Raw genomic sequence first — 27,325 nt, 5'->3', positions numbered from 1 at the left:
TGAGGAAGCATGGGCGTACAAATAATATTTTTAACTAAATAGTTTTTATGTTTTTGATCTGGAACTGTAATACAGTAGGTATACAACAGTGGTTTTCAATCTTGGTCCTGCTTACCACATACCTGCTGGTTTTCATTCCGTTCCACCTTCATTAGATAACTGAAGCCTTTCTTGATCTAAGAAGTTCCTTCAATTTAATATTTGCATTTTGTTTCTAGACACACGTTTGGGATCTTATCTCACTTATAGACTTTATTTCACTTGCCGTGGGAAGTGCCTACAGTTAACCTTGCCAAGTGTTTACATGTTCCTCACTACAGTGAAGACCTGTTGTCTGTGCCAACAGGCAGCAGTACCAACCTCAAAAACATGCCTGGGCAGCTTGTTCCAGGCTCCCAAAATCCACTGGGTATGTAACATTCCTGTACTTCATTGTGTTATTAAAATTTTAGGGAAAAAGTGAGTGGTGAGTTTAGCATGGCTGTATAAATGCTGTGAATATTTTATGGAGCCTGCCTGTTTCTGTATCTGCTGTTTCAGACAGCCACACAATTTAGCCAGCTTGGCTGCAGGAGGATGAGCTATCCAAGAATATGGAGAACACTAAGCACGGTGGTACTGGAGAAGTGGCCTTTACAAGTAACTAGTTTTGAATCCAGATTTCTAAAATGGCATACATTAATAAAACCTGATTCTCAGCTATAACAATTAAATGACTAAAACAAAAAAAAGTTAATCAATTGGATACAGCACCTTTAACACACCGTTAAAATACTACAGTGACTTTTCCCAACACAACAAAATGTGTGTCTATGTGGAAAGCAGCAACAGCCCAAGGGGGGAACATTTTCTTGCCTTTTGTCAGTCCCTATTCATCCCACATCCCACGTCACACATGGTTCAATATGAATTAGTCTATTCTTGCCTAAAGAGCACAAGTTTATTTTATCGTGCAGAGACATAGTAAATATTTTAGACTTTTTGTGTAATAGTGGCAATAAATATTAATTAACCCCTAAGGAATAACGGAAGCCAGTGAAAAATGGACTGCAAGTTTTTGCATATGTATTAAACTGAATTTCTTTAATCAATAAAGTGATCGGCTGGGACGTTCAAAGCACCATTACCAGGCATTACTATAATGGGTGAAGAGGACTCCACCAGGAGAATCCCTTGTTTTTTCAGCTATCCAATACCACCTTTTTCCTTTCATGATATCGCATGGGTTCACTTGTGTAGCTAATTGTAAAACAAATATTTACAGTCAAACAAAAATGTTTTCAGTGAATTTCATACATTTAACTCTTCCTGCAGGACAATGTTTAATATAAATTCTAAAAATGCTGCTAAATACATTATGGAATAAAAATACTTAGTGAATGCCTTAGTCTTTTTCTCTTTCATAACTACCCTTTCTTTATATCACACAGTTTATGGGATGATGAGAACACAATGAAGGTGTACCTGAGTGCTGCATCATCCATCCTGTCCTGCAGCCCAGACAGAAATGCAGAGTGTCCACACTCCTGCGGGACATCTGGCGTAGATTCTTTACATGTCAGAGTCTGGTCACTATTTCTGTTTGACATGAGTGGGCTCTCAGAGAGTTCATGTGGAGGTGCAACAGACGGGGTCAGAGTTGTAACATTCTCCTGGGAGCCAGAGACGTGCTCCATACAGTTTTGTTCCCTCTCCAGGTGTTTATCAGAGTGGCAGGATTCTGTGTGTGCTGCCTCTTCAACTCCATCTCCCTGGAGCCCAAGAGGTGATAATTTACTGGCAGCAGAGAGGTTCTTCTCACCAGCAGGAAGGCCCAGAGACAATTGGGTTTCATCTTGGACCAGGGTCTCTATGAGCCTTGGCAAGTCAGAGTTGTTTGATACATCAGAACTTAAAGGGACAGCTTCACTGTCTCCTGCAGAATCTGTGAGCTGCTTCTCTTGCTTGCTAATAATATGACTCTCTGAACCGTGTTCCAGGCCATCTTTTTCACTGGTAACATCCTGCTGTTTTTCAGGAATTGAGATACTATGCGAGACTCTCTCCGGCAGTTGAAACACTTGATCCATTGTGTCCTGTGAGATGATAAGGTCTTGTGCATTAACTTCAGGGAATGGGGTCATACTAATCGCTGTGCAGGCTTTCTGCTTCTCGGTGTCCTTAGTGCTCACTGTTTTAAGTTGTGCATCTTCCTCACTGGACAGTTTGTCTTTGAACAAGCTAGTTTCAGATGCAGCCCCTGTCAGTTTGCTTTCAGGTGGCCAATGAGAGTCATCTTTCACCTCTGATTGACTGCTATCCTGAGCCTCCAGACATGGAAACTCACTATTTTCAGGAGTAGATTGGATCAAGCTGGCGGCTTCATGATATGGAAAGCTGTGTTGTTCAGTATTATCAACTGTCTCTACAAGGAAAGGTGTAGCTTGACATATATGTGGGAAACTGTTCATAGAATGACTAGAGTCTTGAGTTTCTGCTGATGTTCCTGGAATAACGAGAGCCTCTGGAGGCGGCATCCTTCCCCCACCTTCATTCAAGCTTTCCTTACTTCCCTGAATTGTGGAGGTACTTTCCAGCAGACACTGCGGAACCACAAGACATTCCAAATCCACTTGCACTGGAGAAAGTGTGTCAGGAAATTCAGAAGAAAGCTGAACAGACTCACTGGCATTAAGCATTGCTGTAGATCTGATCTCCACATCTGTTTCCTCTTTGACAATTTCCTGTGCATCAACACAGATGCTCCCATTCCTTCTTTGTGTTTGCACTAAGTCATTTGAACTGTATTGTGAGCTGTTACTGTTTTTAAAAAGGCCACTTGGGTCTTCAAGAGAACCAGTTTTCTGTATGTCTCCAGTATTGTCTAGAGTGTATTGTGTATTGTCTATCACAGATATTTCATGAGTATACCCTAAACCCTGCTGCTTTTCATCACTGAAAACTGACAATGGTATTTTCTCACACTCTTGGTCTTGGTTTAATATGACAGGATCTGCAGTTTTAAGTTGGAACTCACAACTTTTCTCTTCAAGTTTGTGGCCAAAGCTTCCAGCTTTCAGCTCCTCTTCTGTAGGATATGTCAGCAGAGCTGAAACATTGAAGTCTGAACTGAGTTTTATGTCCTCTGACACACTACTGTATCCTCCTGAAATAGCTTCTTTGGCAGCAGGGGAACCAATGTGAACACTCTCTTTAGTGTCATTAGCAAAGCTTAAAGAAAGCATTTCCTTTCCTACTTGACTTGCCTGAACAGATTCAAGAACAGTGAATTGTACATTAACATTCTGCTGTGCAATTTGGATTTTACAGGATTGCAACTCTCTGCTACATTCATTTGATTCTGAGTCTGTTTGTTTAGCAACATATCCGAATTCCAATAAAGTCTCTTGTTGCTTTGAAACCTCCAGGCAGCCTTGCCTATCTTGTAAATTCAGCAGTACCTCTGAGATGGAAATGTCACCTTGATTGTTGTCATCATGAACATCTTCTGACTCAATATGTTCACAAAGGCTTTGACCACATTCATTCTCTTTTGTGTCATACTTTAATGCCAGAATCCTCTCTTGTAATTCCATGTTTTCAGTGAGAGGCTGGAGGTCAGATTGATTTTTCCTTGCCACTGAGCACAGATCCTTCTCCAGTTCAAGGCCACTGACATCAAACAATTGATCATTCCTAGATGATATAGGTTTTGCATACAGCATTATGGTGTCACTAGATTCCAAATTGTTATCTGATAGAGGAGATGACTCATTGGAGGCAATGGATTGCCCGCTGAAAAAAGAAGCTGTTTCATTTTCAGCAGATGAACTGATGTTGTTTTGAAGCTGGTGTGAAATGATTTGGACTGGGGGATGACTGGTTTTGCTCTCAGCTGGGGTTTCTTCAGCACTGACTTTGATTGTTTCAGAAGCACCACTTTTAATAGTTGTGGCTGGTTGAGCTGATTCTGATTCAACATCAGGGGTTTGTAAATCAGTGTTCTCTCCTGAATTGTGAGTTTTATATGCCTCCAGCTGTCCATTGCTTGATATTTTGAGACTGATTGTGGGATAGGCAGGTTCACAGACACTTTTCAGATTCTCTGAAGGGACACCTTTAGAAAAATCAGGGAATTCCTTCTTATCATCTAAGCTGGGATGTGCCTCATATTTTGACAAAGCTGGAGAAGTGCTGTCCTTTTGCAATACATCCTCTTCATTACTCTGAGTTCTGGCCAGGGTTTCTGCATGCATTTCAGTAGTCTTAGCTGTAATCCATATACTGCTACTCAATGGGATGGTGTCACTCCTAGAGTCTCCTTTAACAGCAACACAATGTTCTGTCTCGTCTGTAGTGCTTTTGCCATCATCATTTAAAAAGGCCAGGACTTGCTGGTGTTGATCTTGACTACATTGAATATTTTGACAAGGAAGGGTTTCAAGCACACCATCATTTAAAATGGCATCATTTTCAGCAACAGCATTAAAAGAGACTGGTGTTGAATTGCTCATTTTATCACCTGTGCTTAATGACGCAAATAGTGATAAAAGGGGAGCAGAAGTGTGTAGACCGGAGGTGCCCTCCTGCATTTCCAATGATTTCTGCATCGAAGTGCTCTGGGTTCTGTTGTCATTCCCTGTTCCTGAAGATAGCTGTGTTGTGAAACTGCTCTCAATTCTGTCTAGGGTTTCACTTAAGCACGTGTCATATGCAGACAATTTGGGAGCCTCGGCAGCAGTTAAATATAACACAGAGAGTTCCGTTTCAGCCTTGGCCAAGTTTGGCTCACAGACGTTTCCCAGCATTTCATGTGGACATGTTTCTTGCTGCCTATTACTGTCAACTAATCCCACTGAACTCTGCCTGATCAGATTTGATTCCGTTTGTACCTCTGAAGAAAAGAGCTGTGTCCCATTCTGTGACTTATTCACATTCCTTTCACCGGTATTTATTTCTTTCTGCTTGACCATGCATGCTGTATTTACACCTCCCTGGGGCTCATTACTCATTTCAACAATTGTGTCTGAATGGTTTTTGTTAGTTCCTGTAGTGACCACTGGCAGAGTATCTACGTCATTCCCTTCTACCCTTTTACCAGGCTGAGATGGATACATGGATTCAATCTTACCGTCTGGCGATTTCTCAGATGAAAGCTTTACTTGATTTGGGACCATTCCTGGCCTGGATAATGACACCCGTTCTGGTTCAGTCTTCGGTTCTTCTTTGTTAACATTTGAGCATAGTCCTTTTTGTTCAGTTTTTCTGTTAACCAATTTCTCTGCTGTTAGCAGTACTTTTTTATCACTATAAAGTTCATGATAGTTAAAGCTGCTTTCACAGACTGGGTGGTGCAAGTATTCATGGACAGTTAGCGGTGGTAATGAGGCACTACCTGGAATAGAAGAGGGGTCTTTGCTGTTTGTCGCAAGGCTTTCTGCATCAGTTGCAACAGTCCTTTTGAAAGAGTCATTTACACCACATTCCTGCATGTTTTCCTGATTTTTTGTGGAGTATTCTGTCTGAGAACTTGGTTCCAAAGACTTCTGTGTTTCAGGATCAGCAGTTTCAAAAGGGGTAGTCAGAAGCATGTGCTCCTGTTGTGGCAGTCCTAGATCTTCTCTTTCTCTCTGGCCTTCTGTGAGTTGGCGAGTTTCAAGATACTGAGGAAACTCAAGTCCATGTTTGTGGCTGTCTTCAGAAAAGTTTGTAGATGCCCTTTGATTTTCCACTATCTTGGAGGTTGACGCCAGTCCTGAGGAAATATTGTCTTGATTGAGACCTGTCTGAGCACTAACGCTAATGCTCATGTCCGCAGCAAGATGGATAGTCTGAGATCCCGTAGCAGCTGCTCTAGGAGCAGGAGGAGGCAGAAATTGGGCAGGCTCAGTGCTTGCGTTCTTTTCAAAGTGCTTTAATGGCTCTTTCTGTAATTTTTCCTCGGCATCGCAAGTATCATTTCCAAAACCTGGCACAAGAAGATTTGCTCGGAAAGGAGTCGCATCACAAGCATTCTGTGGGCGTACTTTGTCTGTGCAGCTCTGGGGATGCACAGCTCCTTTAACAGAGTCGCTTGACAAAGTGTCAAGATAATCTGATGGGACTGCATCGCCTGTAGGTGTGGAATCATTCTGTTCTCGGGTGAGGTCATCTACACGCTCTGCACTTTCTATTTCCGATATCACACTGTCAGCAGCTCCTAGGCCTTTGCAGAAACTCACATCTTCTCTGTCTTCTTTACTACCAGTTTTGTTCATTTCTCTTTTTTCTATAATATTTGCATTTGGATTTTTAACGCCAAAACTTACATTTTGTGAATGTAACCCAGGAAAAAATCCTTCTGTTTTTGATTCCATGCCTGAGGTGTACTCTGCAGCATCTGTGCAAGCAGCAGTTCCTGAAGTGTTTATCTGTGCGCTATTTTCTTCTTCTTTAGCAGATGCTTGTTGTAGTTTTACACTGTAACTCAGGTGCACATCTGCTTCTGTTGTGGATGCTGAGAACACAGTTAGCTCCTCTGTAGCTGAAAGTGATCCAATTACTTCACAACTCAATAAAGCGTTTAAGGATTTAGCTGTAAACTCAGTGTTGAATTCAGATTTCCCTTGTGTGCCTTTACACTCTCTGTGCTCTGTTCCAGTTTCAGATGAATTGCCTTTCTCATTTTCCAGAACCCAGGAGATTCCTCCTTCCTCCTTCTTAATTTCCGGAACTTCAGGGCTAGTTGCTGGTAACACCTCTTCAAATAAATTTGGTTCCACCAATCCTCTTTGACAAAGGCTATTCCCACTATCTGTGTTTTCACTGATAAAAGCCTGGTCATTCATGATCTGAGTCTTATCAACCAGGGCCTTGGTAGATGCCATGGTCACATATTTCCCATTTTCTGCACCCCCTGTTTCAGGGTGATTCAAGTTTAGGGTTTCACCTCCCAATATCGGGTTGCTCCAGCCATCTGTGCCTCTTGTTGCATCTGTCTGCTCGCTGTGCTGCAGAGTGGGCAGGACCAGGTCAGGTGCTCTCTCTTGAGCAGTAAGACGATCCCCATTCTCTGAAGCAGGAGGCGAGGAGCAGATGTTTGGCTGTCCCTTGCTGCTCAGCTGTTCATAGAAACCTAATGACTTTGTCAATGCTAGTGGCAAAGCTTCCTCAGCACAATCAGGGTCTTGGGAGTTAAACTCCGTCTGCCTCGTGTTTTTATCAGCCTTTTCTTCTTCTTTTTTGCACTCCTGTCCATCTTCCTTAGCAGCTGTGATGCCTGTTAAATATTCTTTGAAACTGGAAAAATTGGTCTCTCCCTCTTCCCTGGCAGTTGCTTTCACAAAGTCTTTCCCAGGGTCACCTTTATACAAATTTCCATCTGCTGGAGGATGTGGAAAAACGCCATCTTGACAGCCTGTTACAATCGTGATTTCCTCATCTGAGTCTTCAGGCAGTGGCACAGACATACATTTGTCTATCTCGTGCGAGAGCGTGGGATTAGGGGGACCAGGCATGAGGAGCAATCCCACTTGTGCTTCCCATTCCTGAAATGCCTCAGCCAGCTCTCTGTCCAGGAGAGCAGAGGGAGAGAGTGCAGGACTGCTGTTTGTGGAGGCAGGAGCTGGGCTTCTAGCGCTGTCTGTGATAGGGCTGCCAACAGTGGAAATTAATTTAAATGCATTAGAATGTGCCACGACTGCTGAATAATAACAATGGCCACTCTGCATTGCGTATCCATGCTGTGAGGAGCACAAAATAGAAAACAGTGCACAGCATGCATCCTCTGCACAAAGCCACCTCCTTTCTAATCATATTCAAGCAGGAAAACCCAGTCTGGCTGACAACAGCACACACATACAGTACACTACAAAACAAAAAGCACAAACCAAATACACTGAAGCAAAAGAGACTGTATATCTTCACTTGGCAAATTTGTACCCATGATTAATTTCATTATTTGTGAGGAGAAGCGCTACTGGAATATTGCTGGAATACTATTGCAGGGATCTTGCTCTATTTTATACCACATACAAGATTCTCCTTCATGAGATTATTATAACCAGTTTCTGAGGAGCCAAAAATATTTGTATTTTAGATACAAAAAACATAACTGTTTTTTCAAAGGAGTTTAGCTGCATCCTTTACTGGAGTATATTATTTAAAATATTTTGTATTAAAAAAATGTAAGTCCAAATTAAATCAAGTCTCAGAGAATTAAACAAGAAATGAAAATGTGTTTATAACGGTCCTTGCATTTTACTTAACAAAAACAAAAATGACACCTAAACACCAGGGTTAGAAAGCACACTGCATGCTCTGGAACAGTTTACACTCACAGCACAAACTTTGCCCTCAGAGATACGTGAATATTATTAACCTTGCCAGTCTGCATACTTTGATAGAAGGCACACCCTTCAAAAAAGAACAAGATCTGAAGGTAATAAAATCTAGAGCTTTCTACAGACTGCCAGCCTTTCAACACATTATGAGCTGAGCATGAATAACAAAACCACCCATAATACAGGCAAATCAAGGCGTGTGATGCAAGTTACAACATGCTGCATCATTTATCTGAATACCTCACTTTCCTGAGATCAGATAATATATTAGAGAGGTGAAGCATCAAGAAACCATATCGTATTCTATGTGTACAAAATGATTCATTGATAACCTAAATATTTTACTAGGAGGAAAACAATTCCCTTTTGCATTAAATATTCTTCTGTAGTTCCTGGTCTTCATTGTTTAAGTCACAAAAGACTTACAAAACATTGCTTTGTTTGTCATCAGAAGGCGGTCATTGAAATAGATCTAACAGAATGCTTTTTATAAAATAAGCTGTGAAGCTCATGGATTGAATGCAGCATTATGGAGTGCCCTCCCATTCTCAGACTCCCTCTGATCTCTTTTACTCTTTTCATAGAGAACAACACAATATTTACACAGATTCCATTTTCTGCCAGGAAATATTAATCTGTTTCAATCACAACTTCTATCTTGAAGGGTCCAGGCACTGGCTGGTGACTTTGCACTCATCAAAGGACTATTTTTTTTGTTTTGCCATACCTTGACCAAGCTTCAGTCCCATGCATTCCAAAGTTTTTATAATCAAAAATGTCTAGTTCACTTAATGTACGATGAGAAAATGCAGGTGACATACTGAGCGAAGACTGATGTCTTTAACACAACCATTGTTTTTCTGTTTTATATTACATGTGGATGATGCAAGGCTTTGAAAGACAGAGAGAATTATCACCAACAGCCATATCACCCTGCAACTCACAACTGGCAATCCACTAAAGCTCAGCAAGTGTGAGCCTGGCCAGTACCTGGATGGGAGACCACCTGGAAATCCTAGAGTGCTGGAAGAGGTGTTAGATGGGCCAGTAGGGGACGCTCACCCTGCAGTCTGTATGGGTCCTTATACCCCAGTATAGTGGCGGGTCAGGGACACTATAATATAAAAACGCGTGTCCTACGGATGAGACATAAAACTGTCCTGATTCTCTGTGGTCATTAAAAATGCCAGGGTGTTTCTTGAAAAGAGTAGAGGTGTAACCCTGGTGTCCTGGCCAAATTTCCCACTGGCCTTTACCAATCATGACCTCCTAATAATCCCCATCTATGAATTGGCTTCATCACTCTGTTTTCCTCCCCACTGATAGCTGATGTGTAGTGAAAGTACTGGTGAACTATGGCTGTCATCACATCACCCAGGTGGGGCTGCACATTGGTGGTGGTGGAGGGGAGTCCCCATTACTTGTAAAGCACTTTGAGTGGAGTGTCCAGAAAAGCTTTATATAAGTGTAAGAAATTATTAAGTTATAAAATTAGTAAGAATTAATCATTGTCACATGCTGCACACGCACACAGCAGACAAACTACCTCATAAAAGACAAGACAAACAGGTCGTGTTCTTGCAGATGCTCACAATGAATCAATGAAACAGGACGAATGGGCTCTGGAGATGACAGGCCTCAGAAAACAACTCAAGCAAACACACTGTTAAAACCACAAGCAAAAAGCTCTGAAGGAATATCCACTGCTGAGAATGCCTCATTCCTTTTTTCTGGTGTGATGATTTGGGACTACAGTTACAGCCATCATGATCTCTGAATGAGCTACATAAAAACAATGCGTTTCACAACATCAAGTTGTGCTGCACATGCATCAGAGACACACTGCAAACCATCTGCCCATACTCAGACACATACACTGGGCACTCTCCCACACTGCAGTACCTCTGTTGTAACCCCAGCACAGGAGGGCGCAAGTCCTCATGTTGCTGCAGCCCAGCCAGCAGGGGGTTAGCAGCACTGAGTGTGCCAGCTGTCACTGGCTCATTCTTCATCCCCCTACTGTCCACTGACCCTGTCTCTGCTGCAGCACTGTCACACACACATAACAGTTACTCACAAAGTGACCTCAGCTCAGTAACACTACACACTTCTGTAGCCTAAAGTGTCTTTACTTCTGTTTCATTTCATTACTTCGTTTTCAGTCTTTACTTCTATTTTGTTCATAAAAAGTTTGAAATGAGATGGGGCAAACAATAAAATGAAAATATAAAGATCTGTGAAATGCTTCACTATGCTACAGCAACAACTAGTTTCTTGTAAAGTGAATAAGATAAGATCACTTTATTGGCCATATACAATTTGTCTCTTCTCATACCCCAACGTTGCTCTCCATGAGACACACAGACGGGGAGAGAAGCTTGGGGCCAGAGCACAGGGTCAGCCATTTACACAGCGCCCCTGGAGCGGTTGGGGTTAAGGGCCTTGCTCAGAGACCCAACAGAATAGGATTCCTCTGCCGGCCACAGGATACAAACCGGCAACCTTCCAGCCACAGGTGCAGATCCTTAGCCACAGAACCACCGCAACACCCAGTGGAACATAATGTCTTAATGTTCAATAGATCAGTAAGAGCAAGACCTAGAGCAGTATTAATGTAAAGAGATGGACTATGCTGTGTCTTAGCATTGTGTGGCAGCTGAGCTGAGTGCAAATCTCTGCACATCAAGAAAAAAGCCAGGGCAGGACAGAGAGTTCAAACACAGACATATTCCAATCCCTCAGCAACATCAGGTCAGGGATCAACTGGAAAAAAACCTAAACCGAGCTGTCTTAGTGTAGAAGTAAATTCAAAGGCGTCAACTGTTTTGTTTCCCCAAGTGCAACCCTCATACCAATCCACTGAGAGTATGAGAAAGTCCCTGTCTGACATCAGTGTCCCATGAAGGCAGGCTTGGCCTTAATGCAAGAAGTTTGACCTTCCCTCCTCTCTCCCCCCCAAAAATTGGAAAGTTCCTTGGGGATAAACTGAGTCTCTTCATGGGAAAAGATTAAGGACTGGTCTTTATTACGGAAATTTCACTTTGAATGTGGTATGAAAAACAATCTTTTAATTTAGGTTTCAGCAAAATTTTGGCCTCATTGTTTGAGTTCTTACTTGACTGAATTACACAAGAGACAGAATTACAGAAGAGTCAGTAAAGTCATCAGGCTTTTTCTTTATGAGATAAATTATTTCTGTGCAGAATGTAATGAGGAGTAATGAAAGAAAGAAAAAGTTCAGTGCTTGTTGATAAAGTAAACAGGAGACATAAAAGGACATGTTTTTTGCAACCAAAGGTTTTGTCTACATTGTCAGCAAACAATGGCAAGTTGAATGGCTTGTCAATTAAAGCACTTTCTTTTTGCTTTTTAAGAAACCTGGTCATGAGAGACGTCCTAGCCACTCCCCCTCATGTGACCAGTGCAGTAGGTCTCAACTCCAGGGCTGCAGTCGGTTAGTGAGAGCTCCTCAATATCATACTTTATTATCAGGCTCAGGTGTGTGGTTAGCTCACTACAGTATCAAAATGGGGCTATCATTATTTTTCTTCTATTTTTGTTGCTTCGTGGAGTCTTCTAGTTATTGCTAGTGTTATTAATTTTTCTACAGTGTTCAAACTGCTGAGAGCCTGCACAAAGCTCCCTCTCAGGAGAATTGTTCTACCATAATACTGCTGCTGCACTTCCTGGGACAGACAGCATTTCAGGGACCAGTCCTCTGAGAACATTCAGCTTTACAATTTGTTAATACATTAGTGATATCTGAAAGCTGCCAAATAAATATAATTCTTGCCAGCCTGAAGGTAAATAGTGGCTTAGCTCTACTGGATTTTACTGAAAGGTAAAGGTAAACCAGTGCTTCAGCGGCTCAATGGGCCAGATCTCGTCCTGGTTTCTGTAATAGCGGTTTCTGTAAGCGGTCTACAGAGCATGTTATCCTTCCTGGATGGGACGCCAGCCCATCAGAGGGATTAGCCCCCATCAATCCTAATCCTCATTTATACACCTGGTAGGACTGGAGCAAGTCGCTCAATGGTACAGAAGTGTCTGCAGCAGGGACTTAAACCCACAACTCCTCAGTTATGAATGAAAAGCCTTACCCACCCACTATTTAATCGCAATCTAAAACATTAATGAAATACATTCTTTCTTTTGCAAAATGTGAAGTCTTTGGGAAACCTACATGAAAGGGCACTATGTTTTAGTGGATCTCTCATTCTTAACATGATATTATTAAGTCCTTTTTCTCTTATGCAGAAACTATCTTGCTATCCTAATGCATTAGGTAAGCAGATCTTATTCCTCTCCTATAGTGAACTAAACTCATCTGTGATTCATGACTGCTGATGTATTTCACAGTCCAGTAGTACAGCTTGCTGAATAACCATGTATATGAACTGCAGCGAAAGGCAATTCAACATGTGATTCAATTATAAGTAAAAATGTAACAGGCAATCTTACTTTACACAGTTAATTAAAAAATGTGTTTATAAAGCAAACGAATTATGACATAATAAATAAACAAAATAATATTTAGAGACCATCGCAGATCAGGAAACTAAGAAATCAAGTGAAATTCATATATAATTCTGGAAAACGCTCATAAATGAGTAATGAAACACACTCAGCATAAAACCAAACAGGCAGAAGGAGTCCTGAGAGAAATTACAGACTAGTGTCCTACCTCACAGGCTGTGTGCTGTCCCAGTAGAGTTCAGTGCGCTGCTCTGTCGCAAGGAGGAGTGAGTCTGCCGAAACCGGGGTCCTCTCCGCCTCGCTGATCTGTGGGATATCCTGTGCCTCGTGTCCCAGCTGTGTGGGGGGAGATCCAACTTGGCTCCCCCTGTTGTCTTCTGTCCCTCTCTGCTCTATAACACTATCACTCTCACTCTGGACATGAGGGTTGGGGTTGACCTGAGCAATGAGACAACACAAGCATTGCAGTCAGAGGGTGGTCTACATCCAGTGATCCAGTCTGTAGCTGGACTGTGAGTAAATATCTGGAATTTAAATGTTATTTTCAAGATATGGCAAACTGCCGTGTTCAAGACAGACTATCAGCACAGAGCAATTAAATCCCACTAAGTTGGCACTTTTGGGGACTGCAGTACCAAGGTACTTCAATATGCCAGAGTCCATCAGTCTTTCACATCATTTTCCTCCAGATAGCAACAAAATGAGGTGCAGGACTAAAACTCATATTGATGAAACCTAGTGCTTTTCAAATGAATTGCACTATTCATGTATCTAAACCGATCACTGACTGAGCGACAGAGATCTGGTCTGTTCCTGTTTAAAACCTGAAAACAAAGTCTTGCAAATGAATGGACAGACTTTACTGTTTCATCTCAGATTACAACTGAATGACATCAGCGCACTTAGGGTGTCCCAGTGCCATTAAGCATTTGCCATGAAACATTGGATACTCTGTCAACACTGCAGGGCAGTGACATAAAATCATAAATAAAAATGACACTTATTAAAAAGCCTAAATACAGGCGGACAATACAAAACCATGCCTGGATGCATACAAAACAAACAGGGTACTGAGTTATAACTATGCAGATACATTATGGCAGAACAAACAAAACACAGAGTCTGTATTCCTCCATTAAACAGGCTGTGGTGTTATGTTTCATCTAAGCTGTCAGAAAATAGGCCACTGTTAAAACTGTCTCTCTGTGTTCTGCCTATGTGAGTCATGAAAGCTTGTGCTTCTGGTTTAGCTGTCTGTGTTGCAGTCCTGTAGAGAAGGGAATGAGGGGAACATCTACCGATACATGATACAAATCCACCTTATCTTGGAAGTAAGTGTGCAAAGCTCTCTTGGGGATTACTTAACATGAACCGAAAGGTGAACGAAGAAGAGGAATCTATATTAATCATTACATGTTATCAGACCTGTGGTTGAATCCTCAACCTTCTTGGTACATGTCTTGGAATAATACCCTTGTGGTTATATTATCTTTGTCTGAACTACTCCGGCTCTAAATTCTGACAATCAATGCAAGCTGACTGTCACAGAATAGGTGCTGGTGTGTCTGACTTTAAATAGACATTTGCACTCCCCCTTGGCCTGTAATACACCAAGACTCTGTTGGCTACCTCTCAATTCCAGAAAACCTCTGTCAGAGGTTACTGAATAATTTCAAGTTCCATCACTTCCATCTGCTTTCTAAAAATATTGCCGATAACTACCCTGGATTAGAATAAAAAGATCAACAGACGCATTCTAAAATGTCACCACAGCAGATACTCTCTTGCTTTTAACGTCTCATGACCACTATATTGTATTTGCAGGCTTCCTAGAAATCAAAGACATGACTGCATTCAAAGTTTTTGAACTAATGAGAAAAGGCAACATGACCACCCAGAGAAACCCTGGCCTGAAGTGATTTACTTCGTTGGAATATAAATAAATTAAATAGGTCATTACAGGAGATTAAATTATGATAAGAACCTTCACGTAAAAACAGGGTTTAAAAAGTCTCTCATAGTAGGTGAATACTTCAGATTAAAATCAGAAAAAAGACATGGTTACACAAAATCCAAAGTATACCATGAAATCAACAGTGAAAGCTTCCAATTTGCATGCATTATAATTACTGTCACCTCACCATCTATTACCAGTCATCTCCTCTAAACATACAGCTAATTAAGCAGACTCCCCATGCCCTTTGCAGCCAGACCTAAACTATTCTGTCTGCTTACAGCTGTCCATCCCTAGCTACAGCAGTCACTGTGTTAGGATACAGCGAGAAAGGCAGCTGTTACCTACTCTGTGGAAAACTCTAGCTGGCCAGAATAAGGAGTCTGTGCTGTGAAAAAAACTTTGCAGACTTACCTAGGTTTAGTTAAAGGATCCTGAAAAAACAAGACCTTCCAAAAACAATCAGTAGCTCCACAACCTACCCAGAAGGAAATCAGCGCTGCAGCAGATTGAGTTAGGTCATTTTAACTGGCAGTTACAACATGCCCTAGCATATTCTGTTACTTTCCTGGAATATTGATACAGCCCCCATACTCTCATTTCAGAGATGAAATATTTGTGTAGCTGGAATTGAAGCCTGGGCTCAGGCTTAGCCTTTTGAAATGGCCTTACCTTCACTGCCAAGTGAGTGAGCCAGCAAATACGGTACTGTAACTTCTCCGCAAACTCTTCAGAGAGTTGCTTGTCTCTCTTTCCCTCTCTCACTGCCACACTCTGGAGCTCAGCCACTTCCTGCACCAAGAAACGGCTACACTACAATCCCATTGCAGGTGAATTCTGGGAATTAGGCCAAAGGTCATCCCCATAGCGTCTAGGGATCAGGTTTCAGACGGGATTGCCAACCTGGTCAAACACAGCTGAGCGTGGAGGTCTGCATTTTCATGACACAGAGACGCTGCTTGCCTCACACACACACACACCAACTCTATGCAGCCCTATAACCCAGCTCCCTGCCGCACACAGTATGATATGACTGCAAAAGCGTTCCCTCCCTATCCTCTCTCATTTGCTTCTCAGTTAGTCAGGAACAACATAGAGATATCCACAGAGTTAACATCAATACACAGAAAAACAAAATACAGTAATCAAAACTTAGCCTATTTAGAAGATAAAGACTTGTTTGGTTCAACATTATTAATTCTTTTACAATATTGTGAATGTGCAGAAGGCATGTGTGAAAACCAAGACTTTCCTGGCAGCATCTGCATTTTTCAGGACACCCCTCCTTTCCAGAGCAAGTATAGAGAAAATAAGCATTGGCAGCTTGGCTTGGAGGGGATGGATCAGGGAGATGGGAATCTCTGCTTCACCCTCGTCCCAACCCACATTGCACTGCAACTGTATGTACTACTAGCCATCTGAGTTTTTTAATTAACGTAAATCCTAAAATTTAAGCAAGCAACAACACCCTCTCTAACATTTCTCTGGGCTGAGGTGTGACCTTTGTAAATAAGGCAGCAAGGCCAGCTAAAATAAAGGGTGTTCCCAAGAAGATGATTCTAACAAAAGTCATGTGATCAAAGGGTAGATGCCAAAGATGATGGAAATAACCCAAACCCCCAGCCACAACCCAGCACACTGCATGCCACTCTCTGTGTAGCAAAAGAGGGAAAAAACAGGGCTGAGTTCCACAAAACAGAGGGAGAGGGGGTTATCAGGGAACCCTGGTGGAACTCTTTGACAGCTGGACAAAGAGAGGTGTTTTTCTATTACACATCAAACATGAACAAAGAGACAAAGCCTCAAATTATTTTTCTAATCTCTCAGCTTGTTCTTCCAGTGAATAGAAAGTTTCTAATTAGTTCAAGGGTCTTTAAGGTCTTTAAAGTCTGTACCATAGGCTGTATCAGCAAAGAAAATGGGTCAAACCCCAGCTTCAGAAACTTTAAATACATTTTATAATGTACTTAACGATGCCCTAGAATTTTTTAGTATTTTGGCAGCATATACAGTACATGACATCGTGAAAACGGATTTTCAGAACGTCCAGGAATGGCAAACACAACCAGCACAGCATTTGAGTGAAAATAATTAGAAACAAATAAGGGACTTGATGGAGACGTCAGCCTCAAATTAAACGCTGTGTGGGTTAACAGAAAGCCAGGTTCCACAGTCCCTAGCCATGCACAAAGCCACAGCCTCACAATAGCTGTACAATACCTTCCCCTCCAAGTCCTCATTAGGGGGAAATAAAACCACTGTTTCTGTGTTCGCACCTTCTGACTAAAAGAAAAGGCACAAATTAACACGACGGAATGGGAGTTCTGCCTGTGACTGTAGAAGGATGCAGTGGTAAAAAATGCTGTGACAAATACTCAACATTTACATTTTTTGTAACATTAAAAACAGCTAAGTACAAAAAAAAATCTGATTAAAATAGTCCAGGATTGTATGTTGCAGAACAACTGCCAGAGGAGGAAAGGAATTCATTACTCAGGCAGCTGGTGACTTCCATGGAATTTCTTCCTATTTTTTTCCTCTTGATCAGCTGCTCACCTGAAAAATACCTAAAGACACAGATCTGCCCACAAATTACCCACTTAACTCCCTCCTTAAAGGGTCCTGAGACTAGTTATAGTATTTTAATTTGCATTTCCTATGTTCACAGAACAAGAAAACTGATATTCCACGGTTTAAATGTGAAGATACTTTGGAATGTACAGTATAAGGAGTTTTAATTGTCTTTACAGATGACTATGTCACAAAAAATAAAACTATAGGACATCAATGGAAAAAATTAAACTTATAAAAAATACAGTCAATGGAGGAGGCATTTTTACTTTGTACCATGGAAATGGAAAATGGTTATTTATACAATGCAAGCAATGGTTGTGACGACAGCTGAGTAAAATAAATATTTGTAGAAAAGAAACAAAAACTGAACTTTCTGAAGCATTGTCAGATTCTTATCTGATCCATAACAAAATTTCCACTTTTAACAACGGGACTGTTTGTAGAATGTACAGTACCAACACTACTTTTTACTTACCTATTTCAACCTGTAATATGTCCAAGGTTGGATAAAGATCGAGGTTCAGTGTTTCACAATCTTTAAATATTGTATATTCTAATCCAGACTCCCATAGCCAGCAATGCATAAACGCTGAAGAGTTTGTTTTAAATAGTATCAAACATCTTCTTAGACTAAGATCAGGTTTTCCTGTAGTTTATTAGATTATGCAGCTGTTAGTAGTCTCATGCATGTTGTGCTTGTTAGCAGCGCTGAGTTAACTGAGCTAAAGCGACCTGTTTAAAGGGTCACCTACAGTATCTGCAAGCTCATGCACTTCTTGATTGCGAAGGGAGATTCCAGGAGACACCTACCCGCCTCTCCTCTGCGCTGCTCTCATTCCCCATCCTGTCAGGGCTGGAGCCCAGTGACACGCACAACTTGTCAACTTATACCACAAGACTGTAAGAAATGATCGCGTTTAACAAGTAGAACTGGGAAGACAAAATTACAAGTGGTTTTAAAAACAATAGCAAAGTGCTCAGAAAAAAATGCATAGATTTTAAATACATACAGAAGGTGGAACAGTTCAGAGCAGTTGTCATGAGTTCAGATTGAGGTTGCAGAACGTAACGGTTTTTCCAATGCTCTGTTTGACTGTGCTTCCCAGGCAGAGCAGAAAGATGTTTCCCAATAAGGAATTGGTCTCAGTGCAGGAGACAGGCTCTCTCTCCCTTGCCAGCTCTGAACAACACAGCTTTTTCTGCAACCAACAGTACAAGCCACAAGAGGTTCTGCTAAAACTTCCCTAGACAGACCACTTCTAGATGACTGTGTAAAGTTCTAGTGTCCAAAACCAAAAACCAAGACACATGGAGTTCATAGACATAGCTTAGAAAATAGCAACCAAACTTACCTCAACTACTCTAGAGATGAATATGAAACTACAGTAATGGCTGCATAACAGTACTGCAGTGGAATCAATTGGGAAGGGGTAGGTTGCTTAGGTCTTGGCTATGGATTCAAGGTGCAGCCTTTTATGTGCCTTTCACTTAGGAAGACTATTAAATACTATTAAAACAGCAGTGTTTAGAGAGGACGTTGGACAAAGGATTTGTACTGTACTCCAGCAGCCTGGGAGAGGAGGTAGAGTCTATCAGATACATCAAATTTCAGGCTAGCCCTCAACCTCATTCCAGGCATGATTGTCAGCGTGTCCTCTGGGTTCAGTACGTATGTAGCAGCCTGGAATCCTTTCCCTTTCCCAAAAAAAGCAGCCTCTCTTTTGATGCTAAACAGACCAGCTTTGAACTCTGTCAGGAGCTTTAAAAAATAATCCCAGCGTATTTTATGACAACTCAAAATGAGCAACACATGAAGAAGAGAAGGTAAACTAAAAGATTAAAACGCAACAGCTGTATGTTCACAAATTTTAAATGACTTGGGGTTCCACTTCAATAACATTGCAGACTTAGCCTGCCAAAATAAAGTCATCATTATAATTAAATGAATGCATTTTCAAACCACATGGTCTAAGTAAAGTCTAAAGCTCCCATAATGAAATATTTTATTGCTCAATTTCATCTTTACAAGCCACTGGTTTGAAACATTTATGCAGTTACATGTGTATAAATGGTCCTTTGCAGCAAAACCATTTTTGTTATTCAGCTGAGAAAATATTATATAAAGGGATGGGATAAAGTTTGATTATTCAATGGAGAAGCATCCCTTTTTGCAAATATTTTATAGATGTATCTGTGTACAGTGTTATTAACCACCCAATTATTGCTTGGGCCCAGACTGCTCGTAGGTTTCTGGACCAGTCATAAAAAGGGTCAAATTAGTACAAGACTTTAAAATAGTCATAGAGGAACATGTTCTGCCTACATTTATACAGAAGGCTCCTTAGGAGGATACTCTAAAATTCATTTATATGATATAGCTAAAATATTTCCGATGAGATCTTTGATTTATTTTTGTATTTAAAGTGTTTTTTATTTATTACACTAACTCCATACCCTTTTTTTTTAGTTCTAACACATATTTTTATTTTCTGTGTTTATTTTTCCTTTGGTTAAATAATGTTATTTGAGGCAGTGCACCATGAAACTTTGATAAACAGCGCTAATATATTTAACTGTATTTGGCAGCCGACTGACCGACTGTGTGCAGTGTGGTAGGAAAGAGGAAGTTTGTCTTCTTTTGGTTGCCATAAACACAAGAACTCCTTTGCAGGATAATTTTTCTCAGTGTCGTTTTACAGTATGGTCAAAATGTTTGGCAGATGAAATCTCTCTCTTGAGAAATTAGAAAAACCACAGTCATAAACTGAGATGCATAGGAGGGAGGAAGAGAAGTTTCTACACATGCTGGTCAGATTGGGTGTGAGTGAAAAGTGACTGGGGGAGTTTATTAGCTCCCTGAAACTTAGAACTTCCTGAAGACAGACCTCAACCCCTAGCTAGCTCCTATCTATATGCTTTAGAGAAACGGCACAAAATCAGAATATTGGGAAACACGTGATATAGGTACATTATCTACAATGTAATTACAGTGTAGTTACATTACAACAATTGTGCATGAAGCAAGGTTATTATATTTAGCTACACATATATTTCTATTTGGAACATGTACTGTAACTGCAATACAAAACTATTTATTGTTAACTACATGTATTTTTGTTAAGTACATGTAATTGTCCTTTTTAAAATTAAATTTATGATTAAATATAAATATATAAAATACCCAACATGTTGAATATTCAAGATATCTTTAAATCCTACTTAAATCTGCACAGTAACTAAGACTGACTTTCTACACTATTCTGTTGTTTTATATATTTACTTTTATCTATTTATCAGCTATTAGGCAGATAAGGTACTGAAATGAAAATATTTAACTTGGTGAGATCCACACTGATAACTGCTCTGACCTATTTGTGTCAAAACAGATAAAACCTGTCACACCTTTGTGTGAACCTGTTGTGAAGTGAAACACACCCGGTAACTGGTGTGTGGACTACATTCCCTAGAAAACTGTACCTGGACTTCATTTCCCAGAAGTCTGTTGGAGAACAATGGTGTTATCCTACTGTTGTTATGTTAACCTGCTGTTATCTCACCATTGGTAGATTGATTAGCACAGCTCTGGTTGCTGACAGACATGATAACTATCATAGATCTCAGTCTATATTTGCAAAGACATGCTCCTACTTTCTCAAACTTCACTGCAGTTTATATGAAGAGACCCTGAAAAGGGGACACCAATTCCTATCATGACACTCTATTCTTGCCAGTATCCTCAGCCTCTAGATAATGCTGGATTAATTCTTTAGCTCCTAAGGGGGCTAAGAAGTCTGCTTTTTGTGTGAGTATGACTGTACTCCAGCCGACAGGCCTTCAGAAGGCCTAATCAGATTGACTGGATTGACAGATTGCAGTGGCTAGAGTGTCACAGGGTCTGTCTGGCACTATTTATATTGAGCTGATCAGATTACTGACAATGTAAACAAGCCTCAGCTACAGTGTTTCTATCTCTCATTAATACTCCACTGGCATGAATGGTACAACCCTGCTGTGTAGACACATCTTTTGGTCATGCAAACATGCCAGGGCATCATGCTGCGGAGGGAGCTGACTGACAAAGTTAATTTTATTTACAATTTTTTTTTATTTATTTGGATTGGATGGGTAACAAAGAGCCCTAATTGCGTGATTAACCCTGTTCTGGATGATGTGTGCAGTAACACCATTTTGTTATTGCTATTTGACATTGAACTTCGGCCTATAAATTAAACATTGTTGTCTTTATGTAAAGTTCCACAGTACCTTTAACATTACTTTTAAAAATGTAACTTATGATTATATATAAATATATATAGAATACCCAACAAATTTTGAATATTCAATATATCTTAAAATTCTACTTAAATATGCCCTGTAACTAAGGCTGACTTTCTACACTATTCTGCTATTTTATCTACAGTCTTTGATTACTGAGAGCACAGCAAAGGTGACAAAGAGGGAAACTGGTATAATATGCAAACATGAAGACAGTCCTCTCGGTGTGAATGAAAGCTAGTTACATTGTCATACAGTTTCTCCGATTTTATTACATTAGAATATAGATAATGAATGTCTACATTTTAGATTAAAAAAGTTAGAATTTCATTTTTTTGGTGTGTTTATCCTTAATTATAACCAATAAGATAATCCAAGACTTGGTTCTTTTTTGAGACATTATAATTACAGTCCAATGTTTTGTGCACTTCATTTTGTGTTTTCTGAGGTGTGCACATGTAAATGATTGTTGTGAGCATCCCTATTCGTTTAATGAAAAAAACTATTTCATTGGACAGGAGGGACAACTGAAATTCCAGATTTAAAATTGACAGGGAATTAGATATACAGTATACTGTACATGAGTGGACGTAGAATTGACTTATTTGATTGAAAAAAACTGAAATTGAAGAATCTGGAACTGCACTTGAACGAACATGTACAGTGGAGGGAATTTGGTTGGAGTGGCATTGCTCCATAGGGCATTCTTCCTAGAATGCCATTAAAAGCTTTTAGAGAGACCTCTTTAACAGCAGTGGCTTGGCACATTGTTCAGACTGTCAGTACCATCCTCCAGGGATTTCTCTGTCACCACCAACCATGGGTTCAGGCAGAGCTGTTATGTTGTTCACAGCTCTTTGAAATCAATGCAAGGGAACTAACAAAATGGAAATAAATGTTGGTGATTTCTAAAGGCTTCCATCACTGCTGTCTTACCCATTAAACAGGCTAGAAATAAAGACCTTTTGATGGCGTGTTTATTTTTCATGTGACAGCATTGGCTGGTGACATATTGGTTTAAGTATGTAACAGCGAGATAGATCCACTGACCTCAATATGAAATGTTTAAAAATAGATTTCCAATTCATCACTGCAGTACCAGTTGCGATGTCAGACCTTACTTAGTCATTTGTATTATGTTTTCGTTTGGAAAATAAGGCATTCATGTAATATTGCTACATATTTATATTTACTTTTTATATAAATATATTTGATAGTTTTTACTGTATGAATTACATACTAATATGAATAGTGTATAATAATATGAATACTATCAATTATAGTATTATAGCAACTATCAATACTGGTGTTGAACTTAAAATCTAAAACTGTTTACTCTAACTTATCAATATTTTTTTAAAATAGAAAAGTTTTAATGTTAAACGTTAAAAACTTAATCAGAACTGCTGTTAAATTCCTTCGGAGAATGAGATATGCCAGTCTCTGGTAACGTCCATATCAGAAGTATTCAAAGTACTGATCACTGAGCTGAATCTTGAGTGAGCGGTACCTCAGCTCCCTGTCCTAACATAAAATGACAAAAAACAAAACAAAATGAAATGCACAAAACATTGGACAATAGATTATAATGTTTCCCTGTCCTAGGTTGGACACAGCTCGGATGTCAACTAGACTGCCTGTGTGGAGGTTTTACAACAGAATGACCTTCAAATGCACTAGAACTACAGTATAAATTGAATCAATAAAATAATTTAATACTTGAACACGAGTGAAGTGAATGAGCTGCTTTGACCAAGATACTTACCTAAAACTGCTTCAGGAAACACAGCAGTATAAATGGGTACCAATATAAACTGTTTTGAATACTAATATTTTCAAGTCCTTTCCTGACAGCAAGAAGTGGGATCTGAATCCCTGTTGATTTCAAAAACTGGAATTCTTTCTTCTCTTTCTGTATCACTGCTTAGACTTTGGAAGTCTATCCGAGCCACTCTTAAACCTCTGTGGGAATCAGGTACAGTTAGACATGGGTCCATGTCAACTGCACCTGTCACACTGAAGGATGGGCACATGGGGATTTAAAACACCTGTACCTCACCAGGGTTTGCTGACCACTACTGGGACACTGGGCCCCTGTGTGGCTACTAACAGCATATCACTGCAGTCGCAGGAAAGGTCTCCTTTGATTAAAATGTTACGAGGCAAACCACAATCGAAATAATCACCCAACATCATGTGTATTTCAAGGATTCGACCAGTTTAAGCTAGATTAAAATGCTCAACAGCTACATAACGAGTCACCAAAAGGTATCCACTCACCAATTGCTGATGCACATCGCACTAGTAGAGAAAAGTTAGCTCTCCCTGCTTCCAGAACTGCTCTTCAGGGTACAGCTGTCCAGTTAATACTCCTGCTTGTGTGATTACAATTATGATGTTTATTCTGGGTGCTGTCCTTTTCCTCTGAGAATAGCACGAAGGAAAGGTGTTCTATAAATGTGCAGCAGCCTCCGTGAGGGGCTGCGAGGGGCAGGGAACTCAAGTCGGGGCCGCCATGGTGGATGGCGTCAAACTGTGTGGGAATACTTCCTTGGCAGATCAGAATAGCTGGGAGTCAGCTGGAGCTGACAGGCTCTAGGTAACCCTGTAAACAAACTGGCAGGGCCAGGAAAACAGGCCTGCTGCAGCAAAGGGCACAGCAGCCCCACTGCCCCACTGCAGTGTTAATAGATTACCTTAACTTATTCATTTCTGATTTTCCTTTTCTTGTAATTCAGATGCAGTAATTGGCTGTTGCAAAACTGGCATGAGCCTGGTCTACAATCTGATGAAACCTGGAGAGCCAAATCAACCAATACAAGATGTTCACTAAGCAGTACAGCAAAGATGAATGCCAAAGACAACCACATCAGCAAACCAAATGTTTCGCAAAGGTGTAAGGAAAATACAGATAACATGGCTTCTTTTATCGAAAGGTTATGTGGCAAACCTGTACTGCATGATGGCCTCAGATCAATTTGTCACCAGCAACCAAATGACCTAGATGGGCCGAACAGCCTCCTCTCATTCATCAGCACATACTGCTGGTCTGGCGCCTTAACTACAGCCCTAAGCAGCACAAGGACCCATTCAGAGCCTTCTCATGAGCCTCAGGACCACGGAAACAGCACAGCAATGCACACACTGGGCTTCCCTTCTGACTCCAATCCCCTGGCATAGCACAAATGTGGAATGGAAATGAAAACAAACCTTCAGTGCCACACAACTAGTTAAATAGAAGCCATGAATTTTAACGGATATATAATACAGGTAGTAATTAATAAAGATAGCAAACTGCAGCAGACAGCAGACTTACCAGGTAAATATTTTATATTCTCAAAGAACCAGTGAGTGTCAGAAGCAACAAAAACAGTCAGTGATGTTTGTTATGTGATGACACAGTGCAAGCTCTTTTATACAGAAGCTTAAAAGAAACATTCTCTGGCAGTACCTATTCGCCAGCTCTATCCAGTAAACCTTGATTTACTTTCTCACTGATTAAGGAAACTATTTGACACGCCCGCCAGGTTCATATTTCCTTGAAATAGTTTGATTTTTATCGCTTACTCAAAGACTTTGAGCAATTTAGTGCCTTCATAAAAATCTTCATTAGCTCTTTTACCATCAAATATGGGTACTGCAGACCCAATTTTCAATTTCACATACCTGGTACTGCGAACTTTTTCACAAATTCCAGCCCCTGCAGCTCTCACAGCCTGTGACAACAACGGAAATTAGACATAGTGGAAGCACTGAAAGACATGCTGCCCCTTGCAGTTCTTTACCTGGTTATAAACAACAGCACAGCTGGTTTGTTTAACATGCTCCATCCTTCTTCCTTAGATGTAACCAAACGATATTTGGGAATATTCTGTACCACATGCAGCATTACAAATCGACCATAATATCACAGATGGGTGACTAATAGCTTGTCACTACTGCAACACAGCACCAGTTACATATATGAGCACTGTATCCCACTTACTGCCTCTAACATACTTGTTGAAATGCTGTTACATAAGACTGAACTACAATAAAAAAGAAAGGCTCTTCCCCGCATGACTGCACTTCCATACGACATGGCTGAGTGAAGCACCTCATGATGAGATAAGACTGATGTGAGGCCATTATTATGAGCCAGTAATCACAAAGCCAATTTATGTGCACACAGCATCTACAGGCACAATTGCGCTTGTTTACCAGACATCATTCTTCTGACGAAAAAGACTCAACCAGTTAAAATAATATCAGGGTATACATGCATATGTGAAATGAAAAAAGAACAGAACAAGTCTTGTTAATTTAAATGTCTATTAAACTGTATTACTGAATTGCCCTGAGGTTATTGTCATGTCAACAGCCTCTCTAGAACACTCCTGCAACAAAATGCTGCTGCTTAACCAGCATGTTCTGGAAATAACACACTGTAAAGAATGTAACAGGTTTAAAATGGGAATGTAGTGCAAAAAATGGCAAATCCCATCCACCTTCATGTGTGTGTTAAACGCTGACTGCTCAATTACAAACACAAACACCAAAAGAATAAAATAGGATTACAGGCAATGATCAGAAGTCAGCATCTTTAAAATTCTGCAACGTTAAGCAGATGTGGACTAATGCTAGGACTAAAGTCCAAGCATGAGTACTACAAACATTTCTCTTCTCTATTTCACAGCTGTTTAAGAAAAAAACACTGCTTAGTCTCAGACTGCCTCCCTCTGTGCTAAAAGCTTAATAAAGACATTATTAGGTGTCTCAGTCCTCATCTGTTCAATACATTGTATTTTCTATACAAAACAGCCCATTCTCTTACATCTTAACAGTGTAACTGTATGTTTTTCTCCCATACAGGTCAGTAAAACACTGATATCATTCAATTAGAGTAAAAATAATACAGAAGAAAGAAAAGCATTGGCAAAGAAAGGCAAAACTATTATAGAAAAGTAAAAATAAAAAAACATGGCATCAATTTGAAACTATGATAAATGACAATCTGCATATCCCACACAGAGCGACCTACTGACCTGAAGACAGCTGCTCCGGCTCCTGTCCTAAGGCAGTGCAGTCACCATGGTCTAGACTGACTGAGAGATGATGACAATCCCTGAGGGAGCGTCATGTGTCACACAGATAAAATGAGAGGCCTCTTAATCCCAGATTGTGTTATCTGTCTGCATATGGCCTTCTTTCAACCCCACAATCCACAAAATACTGTGCAAGAAAAATAGATTTTAAAAAATCTCGTGCAGTCAACCTATTTTAAAACTGTACAACTGGTACTGGGAGGAATTGGCTACTGAATTGCTTTTATTACTGTGTCAAACCTAATCTCTCAAACTATTTCTCATTTTCCCTTTTTCAAGTATTCTTCCACAATGTCTCCATGAGAAATTGAAGAAACGTGACATTTTGTTAAATTATGCAACCATGCAATATTAAAACATCACTCCTTCTTTCATTAAAATTTTATTTTAATCATCCCTTGAACATCTAAATGACTTTTTAAACCTCCAAAGACATTTTTATTGTGTTTATTTTCTGTATAATAAGCCCTAAACACTGTCTCAAGGTTAAAGGGAAACTCCATAATGCATGCAAAACAGACAAGCTATAGAATCCGATACAGGAGCTTGGGATTGGATTTACTTCTGGCAGGTGAGTTTGACAAAAATAACAATTTCTTTCACACTCATTCCCAAATGGGTAGAAGTTCCTGACATCAGTAAACCTATGAACACCCTGCTGT

At 40.3% G+C, this 27,325-nt stretch overlaps 1 protein-coding gene across 23 annotated transcripts in view; it reads right to left on the bottom strand.

Moving 5' to 3' along the window:
• The window catches only part of tacc2 (transforming, acidic coiled-coil containing protein 2), a 73,022-nt gene extending 48,899 nt beyond the window's left edge, over positions 1-24,123 (bottom strand). For 10 of the 23 annotated variants that reach the window (XM_088635261.1, XM_088635265.1, XM_088635269.1 and 7 more), the window contains exons 1-6: positions 23,860-24,122; positions 18,115-18,234; positions 16,951-17,013; positions 12,985-13,214; positions 10,203-10,349; positions 1,465-7,611 (exon numbers count right to left, since the gene is read on the bottom strand). In XM_088635261.1, the coding sequence (XP_088491387.1) occupies positions 1,465-7,611; positions 10,203-10,349; positions 12,985-13,214; positions 16,951-17,013; positions 18,115-18,147 (6,620 nt within the window). In that variant the 5' untranslated portion in view covers positions 18,148-18,234; positions 23,860-24,122. Of the gene's footprint in view, positions 1-1,464; positions 7,612-10,202; positions 10,350-12,984; positions 13,215-15,144; positions 15,343-15,402; positions 15,548-16,950; positions 17,014-18,114; positions 18,235-23,859 lie in introns of those variants that run through there. The other 13 variants (XM_088635271.1, XM_088635277.1, XM_088635284.1 and 10 more) reach the window with 11 other exon arrangements.
• Between the last annotated feature and the right edge of the window lie 3,202 nt (positions 24,124-27,325).

The sequence above is a fragment of the Lepisosteus platostomus genome, chromosome 6, assembly GCF_059453375.1.
Source record: "Lepisosteus platostomus isolate fLepPlt1 chromosome 6, fLepPlt1.hap1, whole genome shotgun sequence".
Classification (NCBI taxonomy): Eukaryota; Metazoa; Chordata; class Actinopteri; order Semionotiformes; family Lepisosteidae; genus Lepisosteus; species Lepisosteus platostomus.
The sequence above is the reverse complement of the archived record's forward strand: the minus strand, read 5'-3'. Positions and strand labels throughout refer to the sequence as shown.